The following is a 23,528-nucleotide window of genomic DNA, read 5'->3' as shown; positions in this document are numbered from 1 at the left end:
TAAGCTTTAAACAGTTACTTAAGGTAGTCCTCTAAAAGAAAGAATTAGTTCGTAGCACTAATTGATTTTTGCTCCGAAATTTCCGACATTTACGGATCCAGTGCATCCTTTATAAAACTTTAAATTAGTACATCTTTACTTAAAATTCATGTAAACGAATAAGTTAATGAACAATTTTTTCATTTAAAAGTCAAAACCCAATGAATGAGATTATTTAACTTAAAATTATGTAAAGTTGAAAACATTTTAGATAACTTTCCACAACGCTGTCTGAAAATTTAACACTTAAATAGAAAATAATATCCGAGTTCGTCGGATTCGCGATTACCAATTACGATTAATTAGACAAAATTCTGATGGAATAATATCATATAGCAGAATATTATGTCACAGATCAAACGTAAGCTACGTTACATTACACAAATGACACAGATTTCCGTGTCGTTTGCTAGCAGGGTGGGAGTCAGATTGCGTCACGTGTTTTCCAGCGATCAAGATCTTTTATTAGAACCTTGGATTACACTCGTGGTTTTTTTTTTTTTTTTGTTCACACACGCTGTCATCTACAATATGTTCAATGATGCAACTTACGTATGTTAATCTACTAGAGTGGCGGTACTTACAGCTGCGGCTTACGGCGTAAAGCGCGGGGAATTCTTTCCTCTCCTCTAATTAGACTCGTATCCGTCCGGTTCACCTCGATCGGCCTAAATCGATTACGCAACGGAGTATAATTGCACTGTGTATATCGTCCTCGCGGTAAACGTCTATCGATTCTAAGCTACACTGGCTGCTCGATGAGCCGGAGGGGACGATTAGCGTCGCGGTAGAACTCTCGACGAAATCGCGATAGCTTACTGCGAGTTCAATATAACTGATGTTCGTCTCTGCTGACGCATTATATATTATGTATCCTGTTAGGAGCGCATGACTCAAATTCTCAATTAAATCAGTTCCCACATAACTATTGAATTTTCCGTTAAGAATATTATTCTCAGGGAGAAAATTCGATACAAACGAGCTAATAAAATTCTCATTAAAAGTAGTTGTCACCTAATAATCAGTTTTTATTATCAGTTCTGATCTGATAATAAAAATAACAACCCTAACAGTATATGATTCCAGAATATTCGATACGATATCATGTGCTGTTAGGGAATTAGCTGCTTTCAATAAATATATGACAATCTCTTTTTATTATTGAAAATTTAATACGGTGCCTAATTTAATAACATTTTGCAAAGCAAAAGACAAGTATGTAATAATTCACGAAGGAAACAATTAAATGGTTGCATAATAAATATAACGCATATGTCCCAGGTTTATTTAGAAAAGATCAAAGCTAAACGTACTGAGGATATTTCATTTCATTCATAAATTTGATTTTTTTTCTTGTAGAAAATGAAACGCAGCATTTATTCTGGAATGTAAATCACGCGTCTTCGTGTCGTATCGAAGTCATGCTTGTCTTCATTTATCTCTGAATTCTCTCTATACGCGCGTACACTGAACTTCTCGCGAATTTTGCTAGAAAATTACCGCAATCGGAGTAATACGAGACTAGAGTAACGAATCCGCTTGGAAATCGTCGGATTCGTAAACGTCAACGTGACCTCCTCCTTCGCTCTATCGAAGACGATAGTGCCTCCGGCGAACATTATTCTAGCGTCGCTCTATATTCACAACGAGTACAACCTCGCAAGCCTTCCTGCCAAGCTTCTCGATTCGATCGATCTGTTCGCCTGCTTACGACGCCGTAAAAGGACGAGACGCGCAAACATCCTTGCTAAAACGAAATCGCTGTCCTACTAGTAAAGATCCATTACCGGAGGTGACAAGAAGCTGCCACTTGACGACGCGATAAAATCGATGCCTGTTTCTATCTGGTATCACAAATACGTAAGACGAAATATTTTGCTAGTAACGGGTCCACATTTTGTGCGCGGAGAAGGGCCTCAGAACTACAAAACTGGGCCTGATTTCAGCAAATGCCGCGAACGTGAAGCGAATTATAAATTGAAGGGTTTGACACAACATTGTTTCAACGAGTTTTTCTAAAAGATCGGGAACATTAATTTAGGTTCAATTTAAATAGTATTAATTGAAAATTCAATTTGCAAATTCTCCTTGTTTATGCAAGGAACGTCCAACCCACGTGAGGTCCGTTTTGAGAAAAGTGCAAATAATATTTGATGTGTTTCAAAAATGTAAAAACTGTTTTTTATTAATTTTAGGCACATATTAGACTTGAATCTTTTTTGTTTGAAAATAAATTGTAGAAAAATGTACGGAACCACTCATCGATTACAATAATCAAACAATTCTAATTGTGGGTTGGACGTTTCTTGTAGAACTGTAGCCAATTATGCTGTAGTTTAATTTATTTATTTGTTTATAATTTGGTTAATTTTAAACTTAATTTTGTCAGATTTTTAAAATTAATCTCCTCAAGTCTTTTGAAAAAGACATTAAATCATTGTTGCGTTTCAACCATTAAGGAAGTAGTCTAATCTAGAGCAGGAAAAAGTGGACTATTTTTGAAAACTTTTCTTTAAAAAAAAAAAGAAAGAAAGAAACTGCTGCACATCTTTTACGTTTTTACACACATGCTTGTACACATTTCCCATAAACTATTGAAGCTATCGACTTCAACTTTTGCGTATATGTAAATTACACATCTGTTTATTTCATGAGCTAGGATGAATGAAAAATATTGCAAATTAATGGCGCGATTTTAAAGGACAAGCATGTTTTTTAATAATAAATTAATTATTGTTTTCATACGTATTAAATTTTAAAAAATTTAATACGTATGAAAAAAATAATTAATTTACAGATATTGCAATAATTCTAGTTTGCGTGATCAATGTATTTTACATATACGCAAAAGTTGAAATTGATATAGTAGTTTTTGAAAAATTATGTCAACTTGAAAAACTTTTAATTTATGTAACATAAAAATTAATGAACATTTAGAGATATCAAAATTTATAGATATTTAATGTATAAGTAGATATACAAAAGTGTAGATTTTAAAAAAAATTCCCAAAAATATACTTTTACACGGTCAGATTAGAATACTCCCTTAAGTTTGAATATTATAGAGTTCGACGAGAGTGTGCTTTAAGGCAACGGACGTGTCGCAAGCTTACGGAACGGTTCGGGTTAAATGTGTCCTCCTCTTCGTATGCTGCTGTTTCTGCGTGTCGATTAATTCAGCTGGTCCAGCTCGATTAATTGGTCGGCGCGGACGGACTGTGGACCTGGCCGTAAAACATAGCGCGTGGAGGACGGCAAGCCGAGCAATCAGAGCCCGCCCTTTCTGCGGCCGACTCGTTTCCTGCAATAATTATCATCCGGTAATTAGCGGTACCTCGTTCAGCGCGTTGAACATCGACGGGCGCGTTATATAAAATCAATCCTTTGCGGGCACATCGTTGTTTCTCTCCGAAAGAAGCGAAACAAGATTTCTACAGAAGATGCGTGAATAAATCAGTAGTAAAAACCTTAATTAGCTCGACAAAAACGTATCTAAAGATTAAACGTGTCAGACACGACAAGGCATACAGGAATTAAAGAACTTGATTTAAAATACGTATATTGGTATAAGAAAACGTGATATACAGATCTTGGACATTTGTGAACTGTTGCTGGAACTGCGATAAGTAAGAAACGCGACACGTTTTTCCAAGTGTCGTGGTATATTTAATATTTTAGTATTAAAAAAATGTTAACCGTGTGAATGGTTGTTTTGAAATTGCAGTCAGTGATAGAACTGATAATACTAACTAGAACTCTTGTTAAATATACTAATATTTATTAATTCTTTTTTTTGCTTTAGCGGAGGAGGTATTGTGCTAGATTCACGAAATTAGCATTTTTTTTTTTTTTTTTGAGGGGGGGACTGCAGAACTCTTCATTTTTATAAGAAACTTTGGAATTGTAAAAAGTGCCACTAGAACTCTATGTATTTTTTTCATAGATCCCCAATATTAAGAGTGGCATTTTTTTGTATATTGAAATTGTTCTATTACTGATCAAATATTACAATATTATCTTATTTTCCGTTGTTAATTTTATAAATTGTACGTTAAGATTGATAGTGTCGAATTGTGAACAATTTTTTTTAGGTAACTATTTAATAATATAAACATTAATTTAAATATAGGAAAAATATATATAACACTTTATGAAATTTAAAAAATTCTTAAGTTAAATGATTTTTTCATAGTATAATTTTCTTTATTATTAAAATTATAAGTTATAAAATAATATAAGTGTTATATTTTATGTAACACTTTTGATAATTAAATTGCATACAAACTATATACTTTTAAATTTTATAAATATTCAATAGATAGTTTCACAGGGGGAAATATGGTCAAAGATACAATATGTTATAGATACATCACCCTTCCCTATGTTTCTCAACATTAAAATTTTATTGCCTAAAATATATAATATATTACTTTCAAAAATATTTAATTTGACTTTTGAAAGTCATAGTTTTTAAAAATAGAATTTAGGAATTAAATTGAAATTTAAAATTATAAGTACGCAATGTGCAAAAGAATGATTCTAATTCAAGTGATAAGTAAAATAATCCGTATGATTTTCATACGTAAAGTCATCTCTTTTCTTCTTACGGATATATCGACAAAATTAGCGAGAAGAAATTAGCAATACTCAGAATTCACAAAAGATTCATTCGTGGACCGATTAGTCTCATTCGACTAATTTGCGCAAACGACGGTTCAGTCAGACAAGAGGATTTGTTCTCGCATGACGGGCTTAAAAAGGCGGTTCTGAAAAGATCGTGTTGTCGCGCGGGCGACAGGGAAAGAAAAGAAGAAGATCGGAAAGTGCAGGCTTTTTCCGACGGCTGTACGTTAGTCAAAGTGCCTGCGTTCACCGCCAATGATCCTGTATTCGTATTCATCGCGCCGATGCGGCACCTATCTCGTTATTTTCGGCTTACGCCCGCGCTGAATGGGTCCATCGATATACCTCAAGCGACACACGCGTGTACACGATGTGTTTATGCACGTGTGTAGAAATGTGTATGTACTGTCTCGTCTGAAATGCGCGTCGAAATTTGCAAACGTGCTCTCTGTGCTTACATATTCTATCATCGCATCGCGCTCGTCGAGGAGAATATTTCCACAGTAGTAAAAAGAGCGATACCGACGATTTTAAGGGCGATACCGACGAGAAAAAAATTAAAATTTTAAATTTAAATTAAACTGTAATCCGGCTGTATATAAACTAACTTTGTTTAATTCTTGAGTCCTTTAATTGCGTTTCACGTTTATACGATATTAACCTGCGAGCCTAAAGACTGGTAACAATTACTCAAAGTTACTCAAAATTATCCGAAAAATCTTCCTTCATAAATTACAATTTTTTCATCACTTTGTAATTGATGTCGATAAAAATTCTGATTGAATTCTGATTCGTCCTGTTCGTATCTATCCGTCAACTGCTGACTATGATCCCAGTTAATCCAAAGGAAACGCGCGTCACCGCGCACGACATTGCGATGCATCTCGTCGTCGGGTTCGGAATCGCGAGCGTCCGTCGCGACGCCGACGAAACTCGACGTCGGCAACGGGGCGCCGTAGGTACGCGCAAGCGTCGACGCAAATCACGCCCCTTGGCCGGCCGAAGGGTCACCCGCACCCCATTTCCGCGTTATTACAGCCTGGAAGATCCACCCCCCGCGTCTGAATATCAAGGCAGCCCTCCGCGCGTACCCACTTAACACTCCGGTCACGACTAATTACTCTAATTAATTGGAACTCCGATCTTCTCGCCGAGCCGCTTGATCCATGGTAGTTACTAATTAATTACTAATATCAATGGAGGCAGCCGTTCTATGCGAGAACGGTGCGCGCCAGGCGAAACGCTTTGAACCCGCCGGGAACTCTCTCGGCTATTCATGCGAAAATAACGTGTAAACGTGCAGCACGCGGAGAGGCCGTGGTCGCGAAAATGCGCGAGAGACGATTTTCCGCGACATCGACCGGAACCCGGCGCGGAATTCTGAATTATATCGCGGAAAAACGCATTTCGAGCGACGTTAATTGGAAATGCCGTCTCTCGTGGAAATTCCAGGAATTATCCCGGTCCGTACATTCCGAATCCGTGACGTTTTCAATTTATCATGGTAATTTATAACGTGCTGATACTCGTTATATTATAAAATCTTGTATTTTTGCTGCCAATATTTTGCTAATTGTTCCACGTATTAAAACGTATTATTTTCGAAGTCACCTATACAAGGTAAATTAATAAATCTATACAGGGTAAATTAATAAGCGTCCAATATTCTAGGAACGTATTTCCATCGATCAGATATTAAAAAAAAAGGTTTCAAACGAGCATGGGTCTGGAAATATTTAATTTTTGAAATAGGAGAAATTTTATTGTGAAACAGTGGAATATCTTGAAAACGAAGAAATTGACAAAATAATGTTTTAGACATAAATGAAATAGTTTCAAGGAAGATAAAAAACAGTAAAATTTTTGAAAGAATTGATTTTCCAAAGTTATATAAAAACATTATTTTTTTAATTGGAATCATATAATTTTATTTGCATAATGATCCGTTATTTTGTATATAATAGTACCAAAGTGGCGTCATTAAACAATGAATAGTCTTATAACAGATCCTATATTTCATTCTTGTTTTGTATTTCAACATAAAATTAATTGCTTTGTTTTTAAGATATTCTATTCTTACATAATAAATTTTTTGATTTATTTCAGAAACTAAACATTTCTAATTTCCTATACCGATGCTGTTGATTCAACATTTTTTTTCGACCTATGTTACTATAAAAATTTTTTTAATGTTTGATTGGAAAATATATTCCTAGAATATTTGACATTGATTTATTTACACCCTGTATATTCTTATTCAATTAGTTATGTGTCTGCTCTTCAGCACGGTGCGAAATGCCTAAAGTTTGCAAGTTTTAAATATCCTTTAATTAGCTCATAGATAGTTAATTTAGTGTGGATCGTAAATGTTTTATTATAAGTGAAGAAGTTAGTGCCGCTTTCGAGGTTTTGATTCATCGAAAGGGTTTCTCTCAAGCTCCAAAAGTTAATTTGCACGGCGGATCTCTTGCTCACCCTTCAGAACATTGAGATGTCGATAGTAGGCACTGCCGTGCCATGTCTCGGGACTTCTCGCCGGCGGCAATTCCGTCTTCACGTCGCGCAGAGCCGCTGCTTCCTCGGCGATCTTCTCAGCCTCCCGTTCCTGGTGATAAAATTGTAATACGATTAACTTCTATCAGATACATTAAGAAATATGCGCTTGCATTCTTACACAAAATCTGAGACGAGAGGTAGTTGCATTTTAGAAATAGAGAGTCAAAGTGGGTTTTATTATAATAGATAGGTGAAAAAGTCGTGAAGAGGTGACGTTGCTCTTGTTAAAGTGTGTCAACACTGACACATACTATGAAAAATTATGTATTATAGAAAAGGTGATGTCAAGAGCTGACTAAAAAAAAAATGGATTTAAGGTATTTACATTGTTACTTTGTATCATCGAAAGTGAGTCTAAAAAAATTTTGCATATGATTTGCGTGACGAGTTTCGGAAAAGAACAAAAATATTAAATGCTGTAAAGAAAATTTTCCAAATGCGTCACTAATTTTTCTTACAGTATCCCTCTTTTTTTTTACAAGCTCATATACTCGTACATTATTATGTATCATACATTATTAGTGTTGAAGCACAGCACAGCAAAGATAATGTAAAATATTGCTACAATGTTGCTGAAACATAGCAACAATATTTTTCTATGCTGTGTTATATGGGAGAACTTGTGTATTATAATTGTTGACAGAAAATAAGACTGTAAATAATTCAATCAACTTTTTTTTTTCTAGACTGCTCTTGACATCACTTATCCAATATATAATTTGCTGTAATATCTATCAATGTTGACGTATACTGTGCAAAAGTAACAAGAGTAACGGCCAAAAGAGTCAACAACACTTTTGCACTGACCCAATACATCCAACTACTCCTCGTGTATTTCTTCGTCGCTCATCGAGGAAAAAAGAGAATATGTTATATTTTCTATCAAACGTAATAGTAACGAGTAGTACAGTGATTAGCAACATGGTAATAATTCGCAAGTTTATTTTTCCGCCGTTTTTTCTGTTTACTTTGACGAGGGCTCTAATGCTTGTAACGTCACACTCGTGACGTTTCTCGATGTAAACCTTCATCGGCCAACGAGCATGTATTTTTCATTCGACATTAAGGAGCCCGACGTGGACGTTTGGTTAGCCATGAGCGGGACCGCAGTAATAATATCGTCGCGGAAGTGCGCGTTTGAAAACAGGAATCGTCATTTTCGTGAAGACAGGTGGGCAGTCGTGGACGCGTGCAAGGGAGGGGACGAAAACGGGTCGGCAAACACAGCCGCGATATGTCGCGACTCCTTGACGTAATGACAGCCGTGGAAATGGATGACGACCCACTCATCCTGATCAACCACTCAGGTATGCAACGATGGCCTGTGCGAGGGCGGGGAAGTTTCCCGACAAGGACGGCGCGCGAGGGCCGGCGCGTCCTCCACCGTCCGCGGCGATCTACAATCTAAACGCGCGACTCGCCCAAAGCGGGACACACGGTGCTTTATTTAATGCTTCCGTCGATAGCGATCGTCGAATTACTTAAATTAATTCCCTCCGCCGCTCGCGCACGCCGTCGCTCGGTGCGGATCGATCGAGGTGAATTATTCACTGTTATTGTATGAGTCCGCGGCCAGGGACGATACGAGCAGTTACTTCATCGTGCTGCGCGTCCGCCCGCCTCGCCGATTAAAAAGTCACGGAAACGCGCGTTTACCGTAATGTCCGTGGAAGGGAGTTTACCGGCCCCACGGGAGCCTCTCGGAAGCGACTTCACCCCTTGTACGCGTAATATTTTGCGTCACGGCGAAGTGCTTCGGGATTTCCGACGGTAGCTGTTAAAATTCCAAGATTTCTCTTTCGCAAATATATCTCGTGCGAAAACTGAGGCCGAGCTGGAGAATTATTTGGAAGGATCATCTCGCAGAATTGTTGTTTTACTTATTGTTAGCAGTGTTATCGATACACCTTACGCGGAAAGAACAGTTTTACTAAAGTGTTTAAGACTTTAGCAACTTTAGCTGGATGCAAATTTGAAAATAATTTTATTAAATTATCAAAACTATTTTTTAAAAGGTTCAACATAATTATTTGCAGGTATGTATTTCAGCAAAATCGTTCTTTCCGCGTTGAATTGGATGATTTTTAAATAAGAAGATAAACATACATATTATTTTTATTTTTTTAAATTAAATACACACTACTTAGATTAGAAGAATTAGAAAGACTTTAATGGGAATATAAAGATGCTATTTGAATTCTGTAAAAAAATCAAAGATACTATCGCTTGAATTTTATAAAAACGTAAAGAGGAGCGCACACACATAAAATTTATGTATATTATTTGATAAATTTCAAGATTAACAACAAGATGAAACACTTATATTTTGAGCAAAATGAGTTTTATTTTTCAATATAGCCTCCTTTTTGCTCTTGGTCTTTTTTCTAGTTCTTTAATTTCGTAAAGTAGGTGATCAAATCCTGCAAAATACTCGATTGCTACAATCACTTCATCATTGGTCGCGATTATTTTTTTTCCCAGTTATTTCTTCATATTCGCAAACAAAAAAGTCGCATATTTTTTATTCTAATACAGCTGACAAAAGCGGCAGTAATTGGGATGGTTATATTACAAATTTTTTTTCTAAGATACTCGATTATTATGTTCTTGTGAGAATTTATAAACATCTTATAAATCTAATATGTTAATATTCCTAGTATTCTTTTCTCTACTGTTGGGAAAGGCACGCTTATAAAATTTTTCTCCCATTTCCAAGTACCGTGGCTCATTAGCGTGACGATTGACACGGGGTTTCATTTCACTTGAGCGTTAAAGCGAGTTGTTTGCCATGGGTGGTCTGTCGGAGGGATGTTATTTAAAAATCGGCATATGTCGCGGCTTACCGATTTCGTGCGCGCGTCACGGTGTTCGTGGTGACAAAAGGAACGAAAAGTGCGCGCAGTAGCAGCGGCAAAAGGCCCACGACGGGAAGGAGGCGTCACGCGAGGATGCATTTTTAACGACGACCCGTGCTTTCTGCACAACTCGCTCGAGTTCTCGTTAGCTTAAACGCGTTACGAAATAGCAGCAACTACGTCGCACGAAGCCCGAGCGTGAACTTCATATAAGTTATACGGCTCACATAAGTTACTCCCGGGAAAATAGAGCGGCTTGTAATCACTTTACGGTCGCTCTCGAGCGCGAAGTATAGTGGAAGTTAATTGCATAAGCGAATAAGTTCTACGACTCTTAAAGACGAAGTCGATTAAATGGATGCGACGGCTGTAAAAATCCAAACATCATGAAAGTATGAAAGATTTCGCACGTGATTTATTTGGATTAGCAAAATTTTATAATATTGTATATAATTTATATAATATTGTATATTATTTATTATATTATATATTGTTTAATAAGGTAACTGAAAGAAAATTTTATTTTTATCTTATTTTCAACAAAATACACAAACTGAACAGTCAATTATTGCAAGTAACTCATATTATACGACATACTAGCGTTATTTATTCAATTCATCATATAACTACTTAGAAACCGAGTTACAAACAATAAGTAGGCCATATTGGGTATTAGACCATATAGAATTCATTTCCCTCATTATAATATGAAATATATACAACTCAGAATTAAATAATCAATGATGTTGAAGCTAGCAGCGGATTCGCAGCAGCAGATTCGTCAAAGCAGGGATTCTCATTCAAAATAAAATACACAAGAAACTTTGACATATAAAGGCAAACTAGCAAGTAACTGCACAAAATACACTTATACGCTTCTAAATAGATCAGAACAATTAACAAAAATGCGCAGGTCTACTAAATTGTTTAAATTATATAACGAGTTATTGCAGAAACAAGGGAAGGAAGCCTCGGTCGGGGCTGCAAATTTTTTTAGAACATTATTGTAGGCTTCTAAATCAATCCCGACTAGCAAGAAAAATTAAAAAAAATGCGCACGCCTACGAAAAATTATTTAAACAATATAAAGTTTACTGCAAAAACAGGAAAACGAAGTCGCGGTCGGGGCTGCAAATTTTTTTAGAACATCATTGTAGGCTTCTAAATAAATCCCGACTAGCAAGGAAAATTAAAAAAATGCGCACGCCTACGAAAACTTATTTAAACAATATAAAGTTTATTGCAAAAACAGGAAAACGAAGTCGCGGTCGGGGCTGCAAATTTTTTTAGAACATTATTATAACCTTCTAAATAAATCCCGACTAGCAAGAAAAATTAAAAAAAATGCGCACGCCTACGAAAAATTATTTAAACAATATAAAGTTTATTGCAAAAACAGGAAAACGAAGTCGCGGTCGGGGCTGCAAATTTTTTTAGAACATCATTGTAGGCTTCTAAATAAATCCCGACTAGCAAGAAAAATTAAAAAAAATGCGCACGCCTACGAAAACTTATTTAAACAATATAAAGTTTATTGCAAAAACAGGAAAACGAAGTCGCGGTCGGGGCTGCAAATTTTTTTAGAACATTATTATAACCTTCTAAATAAATCCCGACTAGCAAGAAAAATTAAAAAAAATGCGCACGCCTACGAAAAATTATTTAAACAATATAAAGTTTATTGCAAAAACAGGAAAACGAAGTCGCGGTCGGGGCTGCAAATTTTTTTAGAACATTATTATAACCTTCTAAATAAATCCCGACTAGCAAGAAAAATTAAAAAAAATGCGCACGCCTACGAAAAATTATTTAAACAATATAAAGTTTATTGCAAAAACAGGAAAACGAAGTCGCGGTCGGGGCTGCAAATTTTTTTAGAACATTATTATAACCTTCTAAATAAATCCCGACTAGCAAGAAAAATTAAAAAAAATGCGCACGCCTACGAAAAATTATTTAAACAATATAAAGTTTATTGCAAAAACAGGAAAACGAAGTCGCGGTCGGGGCTGCAAATTTTTTTAGAACATTATTATAACCTTCTAAATAAATCCCGACTAGCAAGAAAAATTAAAAAAAATGCGCACGCCTACGAAAAATTATTTAAACAATATAAAGTTTATTGCAAAAACAGGAAAACGAAGTCGCGGTCGGGGCTGCAAATTTTTTTAGAACATCATTGTAGGCTTCTAAATAAATCCCGACTAGCAAGAAAAATTAAAAAAAATGCGCACGCCTACGAAAAATTATTTAAACAATATAAAGTTTACTGCAAAAACAGGAAAACGAAGTCGCGGTCGGGGCTGCAAATTTTTTTAGAACATTATTGTAGGCTTCTAAATCAATCCCGACTAGCAAGAAAAATTAAAAAAATGCGCACGCCTACGAAAAATTATTTAAACAATATAAAGTTTATTGCAAAAACAGGAAAACGAAGTCGCGGTCGGGGCTGCAAATTTTTTAGAACATCATTATAACCTTCTAAATCAATCCCGACTAGCAAGAAAAATTAAAAAAAATGTGCACGGCTACGAAAAATTATTTAAACAATATAAAATTTATTGCAAAAACAGGAAAACGAAGTCTCGGTCGGGGCTGCAAATTTTTTTAGAACATCATTATAGCCTTCTAAATAAATCTCGACTAGTAAGAAAAATTAAAATAAATGCGCACGGCTAATAATTGTTTTAATTATATAACGAGTTATTGCAGAAACAAGGGCTTGGTCGGCGCTGGAAATTTATTAGCAATCATATTAAGGTTGCTTGCTTGCGCCGTATAGGAATATAATATCGTCATTATAGAAAAGAAATAGTATGATTTCCCAATTTTCTACTTGAATGTAAATTATAGATCAGAAATATAATTTGACTGCTAAACATACATATTGTTCTCTCTCTTTGCGCTACCCAAGACCAACCAACGAGGGGGTGGCGAGAATATGGTCTCTTTTATTGTTTTGTTTTTACTGTTTGTAAATGTTAAAATTTTTTTGACTTTTTTATATTAAAATTTATTTGCGTTTTTGGTATTAGAATTTTTTTTCTTTTTTAGTTTTTGCAATAAATTTTATATTGTTTAAATAATTTTTCGTAGGCGTGCGCATTTTTTTTAATTTTTCTTGCTAGTCGGGATTGATTTAGAAGCCTACAATAATGTTCTAAAAAAATTTGCAGCCCCGACCGCGACTTCGTTTTCCTGTTTTTGCAATAAACTTTATATTGTTTAAATAATTTTTTGTAGGCGTGCGCATTTTTTTTAATTTTTCTTGCTAGTCGGGATTGATTTAGAAGGTTATAGTAATGTTCTAAAAAAATTTGCAGCCCCGACCGTGACTTCGTTTTCCTGTTTTTGCAATAAACTTTATATTGTTTAAATAATTTTTCGTAGGCGTGCGCATTTTTTTTAATTTTTCTTGCTAGTCGGGATTGATTTAGAAGCCTACAATAATGTTCTAAAAAAATTTGCAGCCCCGACCGCGACTTCGTTTTCCTGTTTTTGCAATAAACTTTATATTGTTTAAATAATTTTTCGTAGGCGTGCGCATTTTTTTTAATTTTTCTTGCTAGTCGGGATTGATTTAGAAGCCTACAATAATGTTCTAAAAAAATTTGCAGCCCCGACCGCGACTTCGTTTTCCTGTTTTTGCAATAAACTTTATATTGTTTAAATAATTTTTCGTAGGCGTGCGCATTTTTTTTAATTTTTCTTGCTAGTCGGGATTGATTTAGAAGCCTACAATAATGTTCTAAAAAAATTTGCAGCCCCGACCGCGACTTCGTTTTCCTGTTTTTGCAATAAACTTTATATTGTTTAAATAAGTTTTCGTAGGCGTGCGCATTTTTTTTAATTTTTCTTGCTAGTCGGGATTTATTTAGAAGCCTACAATGATGTTCTAAAAAAATTTGCAGCCCCGACCGCGACTTCGTTTTCCTGTTTTTGCAATAAACTTTATATTGTTTAAATAATTTTTCGTAGGCGTGCGCATTTTTTTTAATTTTTCTTGCTAGTCGGGATTGATTTAGAAGCCTACAATAATGTTCTAAAAAAATTTGCAGCCCCGACCGCGACTTCGTTTTCCTGTTTTTGCAATAAACTTTATATTGTTTAAATAATTTTTTGTAGGCGTGCGCATTTTTTTTAATTTTTCTTGCTAGTCGGGATTGATTTAGAAGGTTATAGTAATGTTCTAAAAAAATTTGCAGCCCCGACCGTGACTTCGTTTTCCTGTTTTTGCAATAAACTTTATATTGTTTAAATAATTTTTCGTAGGCGTGCGCATTTTTTTTAATTTTTCTTGCTAGTCGGGATTGATTTAGAAGCCTACAATAATGTTGTAAAAAAATTTGCAGCCCCGACCGCGACTTCGTTTTCCTGTTTTTGCAATAAACTTTATATTGTTTAAATAATTTTTCGTAGGCGTGCGCATTTTTTTTAATTTTTCTTGCTAGTCGGGATTGATTTAGAAGCCTACAATAATGTTCTAAAAAAATTTGCAGCCCCGACCGCGACTTCGTTTTCCTGTTTTTGCAATAAACTTTATATTGTTTAAATAATTTTTCGTAGGCGTGCGCATTTTTTTTAATTTTTCTTGCTAGTCGGGATTGATTTAGAAGCCTACAATAATGTTCTAAAAAAATTTGCAGCCCCGACCGCGACTTCGTTTTCCTGTTTTTGCAATAAACTTTATATTGTTTAAATAAGTTTTCGTAGGCGTGCGCATTTTTTTTAATTTTTCTTGCTAGTCGGGATTTATTTAGAAGCCTGCAATGATGTTCTAAAAAAATTTGCAGCCCCGACCGCGACTTCGTTTTCCTGTTTTTGCAATAAACTTTATATTGTTTAAATAATTTTTCGTAGGCGTGCGCATTTTTTTTAATTTTTCTTGCTAGTCGGGATTGATTTAGAAGCCTACAATAATGTTCTAAAAAAATTTGCAGCCCCGACCGCGACTTCGTTTTCCTGTTTTTGCAATAAACTTTATATTGTTTAAATAATTTTTCGTAGGCGTGCGCATTTTTTTTAATTTTTCTTGCTAGTCGGGATTGATTTAGAAGGTTATAATAATGTTCTAAAAAAATTTGCAGCCCCGACCGCGACTTCGTTTTCCTGTTTTTGCAATAAACTTTATATTGTTTAAATAAGTTTTCGTAGGCGTGCGCATTTTTTTTAATTTTTCTTGCTAGTCGGGATTTATTTAGAAGCCTACAATGATGTTCTAAAAAAATTTGCAGCCCCGACCGCGACTTCGTTTTCCTGTTTTTGCAATAAACTTTATATTGTTTAAATAATTTTTCGTAGGCGTGCGCATTTTTTTTAATTTTTCTTGCTAGTCGGGATTGATTTAGAAGCCTACAATAATGTTCTAAAAAAATTTGCAGCCCCGACCGCGACTTCGTTTTCCTGTTTTTGCAATAAACTTTATATTGTTTAAATAATTTTTTGTAGGCGTGCGCATTTTTTTTAATTTTTCTTGCTAGTCGGGATTGATTTAGAAGGTTATAGTAATGTTCTAAAAAAATTTGCAGCCCCGACCGTGACTTCGTTTTCCTGTTTTTGCAATAAACTTTATATTGTTTAAATAATTTTTCGTAGGCGTGCGCATTTTTTTTAATTTTTCTTGCTAGTCGGGATTTATTTAGAAGCCTGCAATGATGTTCTAAAAAAATTTGCAGCCCCGACCGCGACTTCGTTTTCCTGTTTTTGCAATAAACTTTATATTGTTTAAATAATTTTTCGTAGGCGTGCGCATTTTTTTTAATTTTTCTTGCTAGTCGGGATTGATTTAGAAGCCTACAATAATGTTCTAAAAAAATTTGCAGCCCCGACCGCGACTTCGTTTTCCTGTTTTTGCAATAAACTTTATATTGTTTAAATAATTTTTCGTAGGCGTGCGCATTTTTTTTAATTTTTCTTGCTAGTCGGGATTGATTTAGAAGGTTATAATAATGTTCTAAAAAAATTTGCAGCCCCGACCGCGACTTCGTTTTCCTGTTTTTGCAATAAACTTTATATTGTTTAAATAATTTTTCGTAGGCGTGCGCATTTTTTTTAATTTTTCTTGCTAGTCGGGATTGATTTAGAAGGTTATAATAATGTTCTAAAAAAATTTGCAGCCCCGACCGCGACTTCGTTTTCCTGTTTTTGCAATAAACTTTATATTGTTTAAATAATTTTTCGTAGGCGTGCGCATTTTTTTTAATTTTTCTTGCTAGTCGGGATTGATTTAGAAGCCTACAATAATGTTCTAAAAAAATTTGCAGCCCCGACCGCGACTTCGTTTTCCTGTTTTTGCAATAAACTTTATATTGTTTAAATAAGTTTTCGTAGGCGTGCGCATTTTTTTTAATTTTTCTTGCTAGTCGGGATTTATTTAGAAGCCTACAATGATGTTCTAAAAAAATTTGCAGCCCCGACCGCGACTTCGTTTTCCTGTTTTTGCAATAAACTTTATATTGTTTAAATAATTTTTCGTAGGCGTGCGCATTTTTTTTAATTTTTCTTGCTAGTCGGGATTTATTTAGAAGGTTATAATAATGTTCTAAAAAAATTTGCAGCCCCGACCGCGACTTCGTTTTCCTGTTTTTGCAATAAACTTTATATTGTTTAAATAATTTTTCGTAGGCGTGCGCATTTTTTTTAATTTTTCTTGCTAGTCGGGATTTATTTAGAAGGTTATAATAATGTTCTAAAAAAATTTGCAGCCCCGACCGCGACTTCGTTTTCCTGTTTTTGCAATAAACTTTATATTGTTTAAATAATTTTTCGTAGGCGTGCGCATTTTTTTTAATTTTTCTTGCTAGTCGGGATTTATTTAGAAGCCTACAATGATGTTCTAAAAAAATTTGCAGCCCCGACCGCGACTTCGTTTTCCTGTTTTTGCAGTAAACTTTATATTGTTTAAATAATTTTTCGTAGGCGTGCGCATTTTTTTTAATTTTTCTTGCTAGTCGGGATTGATTTAGAAGCCTACAATAATGTTCTAAAAAAATTTGCAGCCCCGACCGAGGCTTCCTTCCCTTGTTTCTGCAATAACTCGTTATATAATTTAAACAATTTAGTAGACCTGCGCATTTTTGTTAATTGTTCTGATCTATTTAGAAGCGTATAAGTGTATTTTGTGCAGTTACTTGCTAGTTTGCCTTTATATGTCAAAGTTTCTTGTGTATTTTATTTTGAATGAGAATCCCTGCTTTGACGAATCTGCTGCTGCGAATCCGCTGCTAGCTTCAACATCATCGTCAATTAACGAAGCGATAGTAAACGTCTGACGACAAACGTTACCGGAGATCGAACGCGAAATAATTATTAGCGTCGCGTGGTCGAAGTTTTAATTAGCGTATAACTTTTGCAAGTATAATTACAACGAGGCGGGAGAAATTTCTTTAGATTTTTTCCCCGTAACGAGTCCCTCGATTTGCGCAGCAACGCTACAACACGAACATTGTTAACTGATGGTAACGCAAACGATTGTCCTCCTCCTTCTCTTACCCTTTTCTCTTTCCACCCTTACAAAAGTAAATGTAATCATCGTAGTCCTCGTCCGCGGTTACGTGTGACGTTGTAATCGTCACGGTATAAATATTTCATGTCGCACACGAACGTTACGGGTACAATCGACTTTAACTGCCGTTTCGAGGCCTCCTATCGCGACTCGTGCATCTCGACGATTATCTCGATGTACGAGCCGCACACGTGTGCGAAGCTCGCAGCCGCGTGCTTTGCGATTAAGGTATATTCGCACATTCAAAATAGCAGTGTTTAGCGCAAAAGTCTGCAATTTGTCCACTTTCATCTCACCGTTCAATTTAGCGAGAGACTACCGTCTCTGAAATCTCTCTGTTAGATGTTGACAAGAAGAGATTTTCGCATTACATGACGTTACTTCTCTATTACTTTTCCGTGTCATCATTATTTAAGTTTTTGAATTTAAAAATCGAAAAGTTTTAAGACTTTTAGGTTTATTTGTTAAAAAATTGTAATTGGGATAATTGGGTTCGATGAGATCACGCCACGCGTGGCAGAAATTATCTTTCTAGAGTAACATTCCAGATTTTTTATACCCTTCTTTTACGCAAGGATTAATCATCGGTTGATGCTTTAATGATGCATGGACTATGTCTGAAACGATAAGGCAGGAGGCGATAAAATTTTCATGCTGTTTGGGATTTCGAATAATTATGTTTTGTGTACAGAAAGAGAGAGAGAGAGGCTTGTGCTCGCGAGGGGGAAAGAATTGGGTTCGAAAGGGGTTGTGCTGCACCCATTGTGAAGTAATTCGACGAGGTAAAAACGTTACGGAGGGTGACTTTTGTTCGACAGGCGCGATGTCGAAAAATACACTCTCTTCCCCACGATATTATTTGTCAGCTCCTCAACTGATTATTTTAATCTTTAGCCTAAAAAAAAATCTGTGAAAACAATTACGAAAACCTTAAAAAGAACAACTTTTGTTCTTAATATAATTACTTGGGGATAATAAAATATTAGTGAAGCGACAAATTTTCTTCAATGCATGTGTAAATAATAATCTTTTTTTCTTTCTTCTTTTCCTTCGATGTAAGATAGCGGTACAATTTGTGGGTCGAGTCCTAATTATGGATTAAATTTGCAAAATTAAATATTTTACAGCTATACATGTATTAATAAAGTTACAGAAAGTTTTTTACATTTTTTATTAATTTTATTAATTAATTATTGTAATATGAATTTAAAGTCACTTTCTCAATTGCCGATATTATATTTAAGAAAAAGTACAATCACTTTTTAATAATCGCTCTTATAACTTTTCTAAATACTTTTTTAATAATTTTTTGAAATAATAATATTCTTAGTAGATTATATATATAGTAGGTATACTAAACGTACAGTATACATATTAAAAAAAATACATTAACGTATTTTAATTATACCAATAATTGGGACTTGTACATAAACATTTTTTAATATGTATCCAAAATGTACAATTGGTTTATTGAATATATAATAATTTTCCTTTAAAATTATAAACTTTACTGTTAATACTGACATTAATAATTTTTTTCAAATGTTTGATCGTTAAATTTATACAAATTAATGAAAATTATTTAAACTTTAAACGACCTATAATTGCGACCGTCACTTTACACAAATCAATTGTCATTTAAAGATGTTTTTCAGTTCGTTGAATGAGTTGAATTAATTATTGAAAGATTTTGTTTTATTGTTGCATCGATCGAATGTACTGATTGATTATTAAAGCGGAAACAAATGGTTCAAACGTTATCGCACAGCTTATGCTGCGAGGAAACGTTCGCTGTGGAGCAGGTGGCTTGCACGATGTATGTATATCCTATGAAGTCGACGCACCATTACGTATCTTTAGGGTCGTCGGCGCATATGTTCCTCGCGATATCCATGCAACCTCTGTGTACGTACATGGAGGGCTCGTGTTTAGTGGCGAATTTGTTCTCGTGAAAGATCAATTCGCCACGCGATGAACGAGCGATCTCGAGCCCGTATGCTCCAGAACGGATTAAAAACGATGGAGCCGCTCGCGTCACGAAGAGGCTCGCTTGCTAGAAGATTTACAGACTCCTCTTTATGCCCCTCCTCATATTTGAAATATAAAAAAATTAAGCGTGAAAGTCGGACGTGTCACTTTTAAAACGAAACGGTTATAATCTTTCTTTTTTTTAGAACATTGTTCTTGTGGAAACGCGAGCATAAAAAATTCGATTTGTTATTTAGTCGAAAATTATTTTGAGGGTAATTACATGTGAAAAGATGTTCATCAGTCTATCAGAATTGTAATTAACGCTAGCGTTAATATTACACATTTCAATAGCAATTGTAAGAGACTGATCTATTGAATCTTGCGATGTTCAAAACAAACGCGATTGTTTTAATCAAACTTTTTCGTAGTAATAAATATTCGCGGTAAAATTTTTATTTCAGCATTTTCAATTAACTCTTTATTTGCATAACATTTTGTTTCTCGCGCTTGAAGCTACTTAAATATTACGTTGAAAATAATGTGCGGAATAGATGTAACTGCTCCTGTGTATTTGCGGCGGCATTCCCAAGAGTATCCTTCGAGAGACGGATTATCGAAGATAAAGGAGAGGGCTGGTGGAGAATTTATGAAGAAAGAGAGAGAGAGAGAGAGAGTAGGACAAAACGATTGCCGCAAATCGCAGGGAGTTGGACCGGTGGCGTAAATTCGAGGCATGTAAGTCTCGTTATGTTATCCACCTCGTTATTATATCACTGGCGCGTGACGGGTACGAATGCTACCGTAGCTCACGTAGAAGCGTGAAAATATCTCGGATGTACGTATACGTGTAGCGGGAACATTGAATCAGTGGCAGATGACCGGTTGCGAAGTCTTGCGAAACATAACGGTCGAGTAAAATAGAGCAGAATTTATCGCTGTTTGAAGATAAAGGGTCTTTTTGAATGTTAGTACAAATTACTAATTATAAAACTAAATATGAAGAAGTACTACATATTACTGCATCCATGTGCTATAAATATTGTTATTAAAGAAGATGAAGATAAATAGAGAGAAAGAGAGGTGGAAGAAGATATTCCGTATTGAAGACAAGATCAAGTTTATACATATTTAAAAGTTATTAATTATAAAGACAAAATCGGACAAATAGAAGAATATTATATGAAGAAATTATATCTGTATGCTTGTAATATAAATATTATTAAAGAAATCGAAGATAAATGGAGAGAAAGAGAGGACGAAGGAGATATTCTATACTGCAATGAAGACAATACAGATCGAGAGGAAAAAAAAGACAATGAGAAGGAAGATCGGGTAGGCTAAAGGGAAGGAAAAAAAGTGTGCAAGGGATACAGCGGGGACACCGGTGTACTCGCGTGCAAGAGAAAAAAAAACGAGACACGAGAGAGAGAGACAGAGAGAGAGGAGCGAAGACCGTAGTTTCCCGCTTGCGGATGAGTTCCGCGTTCTCCCATTTGTAACTCCGTTCACCCGGCAAAGTAGGTAGAAATCCTGCGCCCCGTCCCCATCATCGGATGCCACCCCCGCTTATCTAGACGCGTCCTCGTCCTCCGTCGCATCCTCCTCCCCCCGTCGGGCGAGGACCAACGGTGGCGGCCGCCACCGCGCCGCATCCGGCGGACCGAAAAACCCGTCCGCGTCCCGCCAGACCGACACGACCGTCTGCCCATCCTCGCGTTATGGCGCGCTCGATTGTTTCCAGCCCCGTTGATCCAATAAAGGATTACGGCGAAACAATCGTAGCGTGCAACGCGCGGACGGCACCCTCCTCTCCCGTCCTCCCTGTCCCGGGGGGGTTCTGCCGGTGCCCCCCGGCACGCGGGATGGCTTTTACGTTAACGGCGAAACTTTCGAGACCGACGACTGAATGCGGTACATTGCGCTCGATGCAACTGTCTCTTCTTTATTTTTCCAAGAGATTCCGAATGTTGTCTGCGCTGCGAATTCCGCGGATGGAAACCGACCGTCAAGTGGTCTGATAAAAAGTTTACAAAACTAATGCCGATTGTAACTTATTTTAGAAGAACAGATAAATGATGTTGCATGCGTAAATAGATAATAGTAGAAGAAATTTAAAACAAGTGGGAAGCAAGTATACTTGTTAAATTAATAAAATAGGTTCTACTGCAACATTCGCTGATTTATAAGGGAATTATAAGAATCCCTAGTCTCTATATTTAATATTTTCATGTAAATATTTCCACAAAGTAGGAATTTATAGGAGATATCTTACAGAATTCCTACTTTATGTAACTTGTGTTAAAATGTCAGATTCTCTTAAACTTGCAAGTTTGAGCAAAGGAAAAGGGATACTGTAGGGAAAGTGGAGGAGTGCGTAAATATGATCTCGGGAGGAAAGAAGGCAAGAGAGTGGACGAGTGTGTGGGAAAACGCGATTGTGAAGTCGAACGAATTGGGATGCACACACGTGATGCGCGGAGTTAATACGCAATCGCGTTAGTCGAAATCGCTTCCGGTCGGACGGCCTCGCTCGAACTTGCGGGCCGCCCCGGTATTATGTCGGGAAATTGATTATACTCTCAATAATGCCGGATTTGTGCCCTGGAAGAGCGTTACGTGTCCGATGGCGCGGGCGGCCCAAGAGTTACTCTCTCGCTCCCAATTCTCCGGGTATTATCGACGGTTTTTCCTTTTTTATACCGATGCCACCGATATCGTCGATGCTGTCGAAATCGATGCGATTTCATGGCGGACTGATTACGAGCTTCCGTCCTAATCCATTTGTTTTCGCGATTGAACTGCTTGTTGTCAGCTATACTTGTAATCTTTTACATTTATAATTTTATTTATAAATATGTGTACATAATTGATAGATTGTATATGCAAATCTCGTACAGCCGATGTTGAATTTGGTTTAATCTTGTATATAATCTAAATTTTTAATTTAAATTAACACTAATATAAATTTAAAAATTCTATCAGTTTTTGAGAGGATATGAAAAACGCACTTATTTAAAAAAATTATTAGCAAGAATGTATCTTTAAGAAAAATTTTTCTACAAATGCATTTAAATAAGTTACGTGAGAGATTCAAGAAACGTAGATCTTAGTAAGAATCAAAAAATTTTTCGTGAAACTACAGGAAAGGACAATTTTGTGCAACATTTAAAAATTTACCTTGATACAGATCAGAAAATAATTTTATGTTGAGCCATCAAAATAATTACGTAAGGTGCCCAAGCATGATAAATAATTGTACAAATAGTTTTGACATTATATTAACTAAGTTAAACATCCTATACAATTTTTTAAATGATTTAACACAATTATTTTTAGATTTGTATTTCTCAGAAAAATTATTCTTTTTGTGTTTAAATGAAATGGTTTGTGATTGAGAAAGAATTTAATTTAAGTTTAAAGAAAAACAAAAGCCAATTTTTTTCCAAGTACGCATCTTTCGTTATTCTTCAAATTTTGGGAGGGAGAAATCTATTTCAACCTTAATGTAGAAATTCATGGCGAAACTGCGTGAAATATTGAACAGAAATATTGGCGTTCACCGCGGCGAAACATTATTTGCAGCTTCTCAATTTCGCGTGCGAGGTATAAAACAATTTTCGCGTAAGCTCCTCCATTCAGGTGGCCATACTGTGAACACCGTAACGGCGCTAACGAGTTTCAATCCGGTGAAAAGGGGAGGGGGAGAGGGGCCAAAGGGATTGCATCAAAACTTTGGTGCTTTTGATCTTCGCACGACACAATCGCCATAGAAATTATTTCTTTCAACCATTTGGCAAGCTTCGCTAAATCGTATCGATTCTTGTTCTTTCGTGATGATACAGAAGGAAAAGTTTTGTTAAAACAACTGAGAACTTTACCGATTCAATAGTTTTATAGTCATAATATATACGGACAGTTAATTTTCTATGTTAAAATAAATAAAATTAGCGATAATAACTATCACATTTGTTAATTTAGCA

At 35.7% G+C, this 23,528-nt stretch overlaps 1 protein-coding gene across 5 annotated transcripts in view; it reads right to left on the bottom strand.

The window, feature by feature from the left end:
- Window positions 1–487: 487 nt before the first annotated feature.
- Window positions 488–23,528, bottom strand: part of LOC105207622 (SKI family transcriptional corepressor 2) — a 42,136-nt gene continuing 19,095 nt past the window's right edge. For 4 of the 5 annotated variants that reach the window (XM_039457511.1, XM_039457512.1, XM_039457513.1 and 1 more), the window contains 2 exons: window positions 7,138–7,267; window positions 488–3,340 (listed from right to left, as the gene is read on the bottom strand). In XM_039457511.1, coding sequence (XP_039313445.1) covers window positions 3,234–3,340; window positions 7,138–7,267 — 237 coding nt within the window. In that variant the 3' untranslated portion in view covers window positions 488–3,233. Of the gene's footprint in view, window positions 3,341–6,605; window positions 7,268–23,528 lie in introns of those variants that run through there. The other variant, XM_039457514.1, reaches the window with a different exon arrangement.

Source organism: Solenopsis invicta, chromosome 14 (assembly GCF_016802725.1).
Source record: "Solenopsis invicta isolate M01_SB chromosome 14, UNIL_Sinv_3.0, whole genome shotgun sequence".
Classification (NCBI taxonomy): Eukaryota; Metazoa; Arthropoda; class Insecta; order Hymenoptera; family Formicidae; genus Solenopsis; species Solenopsis invicta.
Note: the sequence above shows the minus strand (reverse complement) of the source record. Positions and strands in the feature narration are given on the sequence as shown.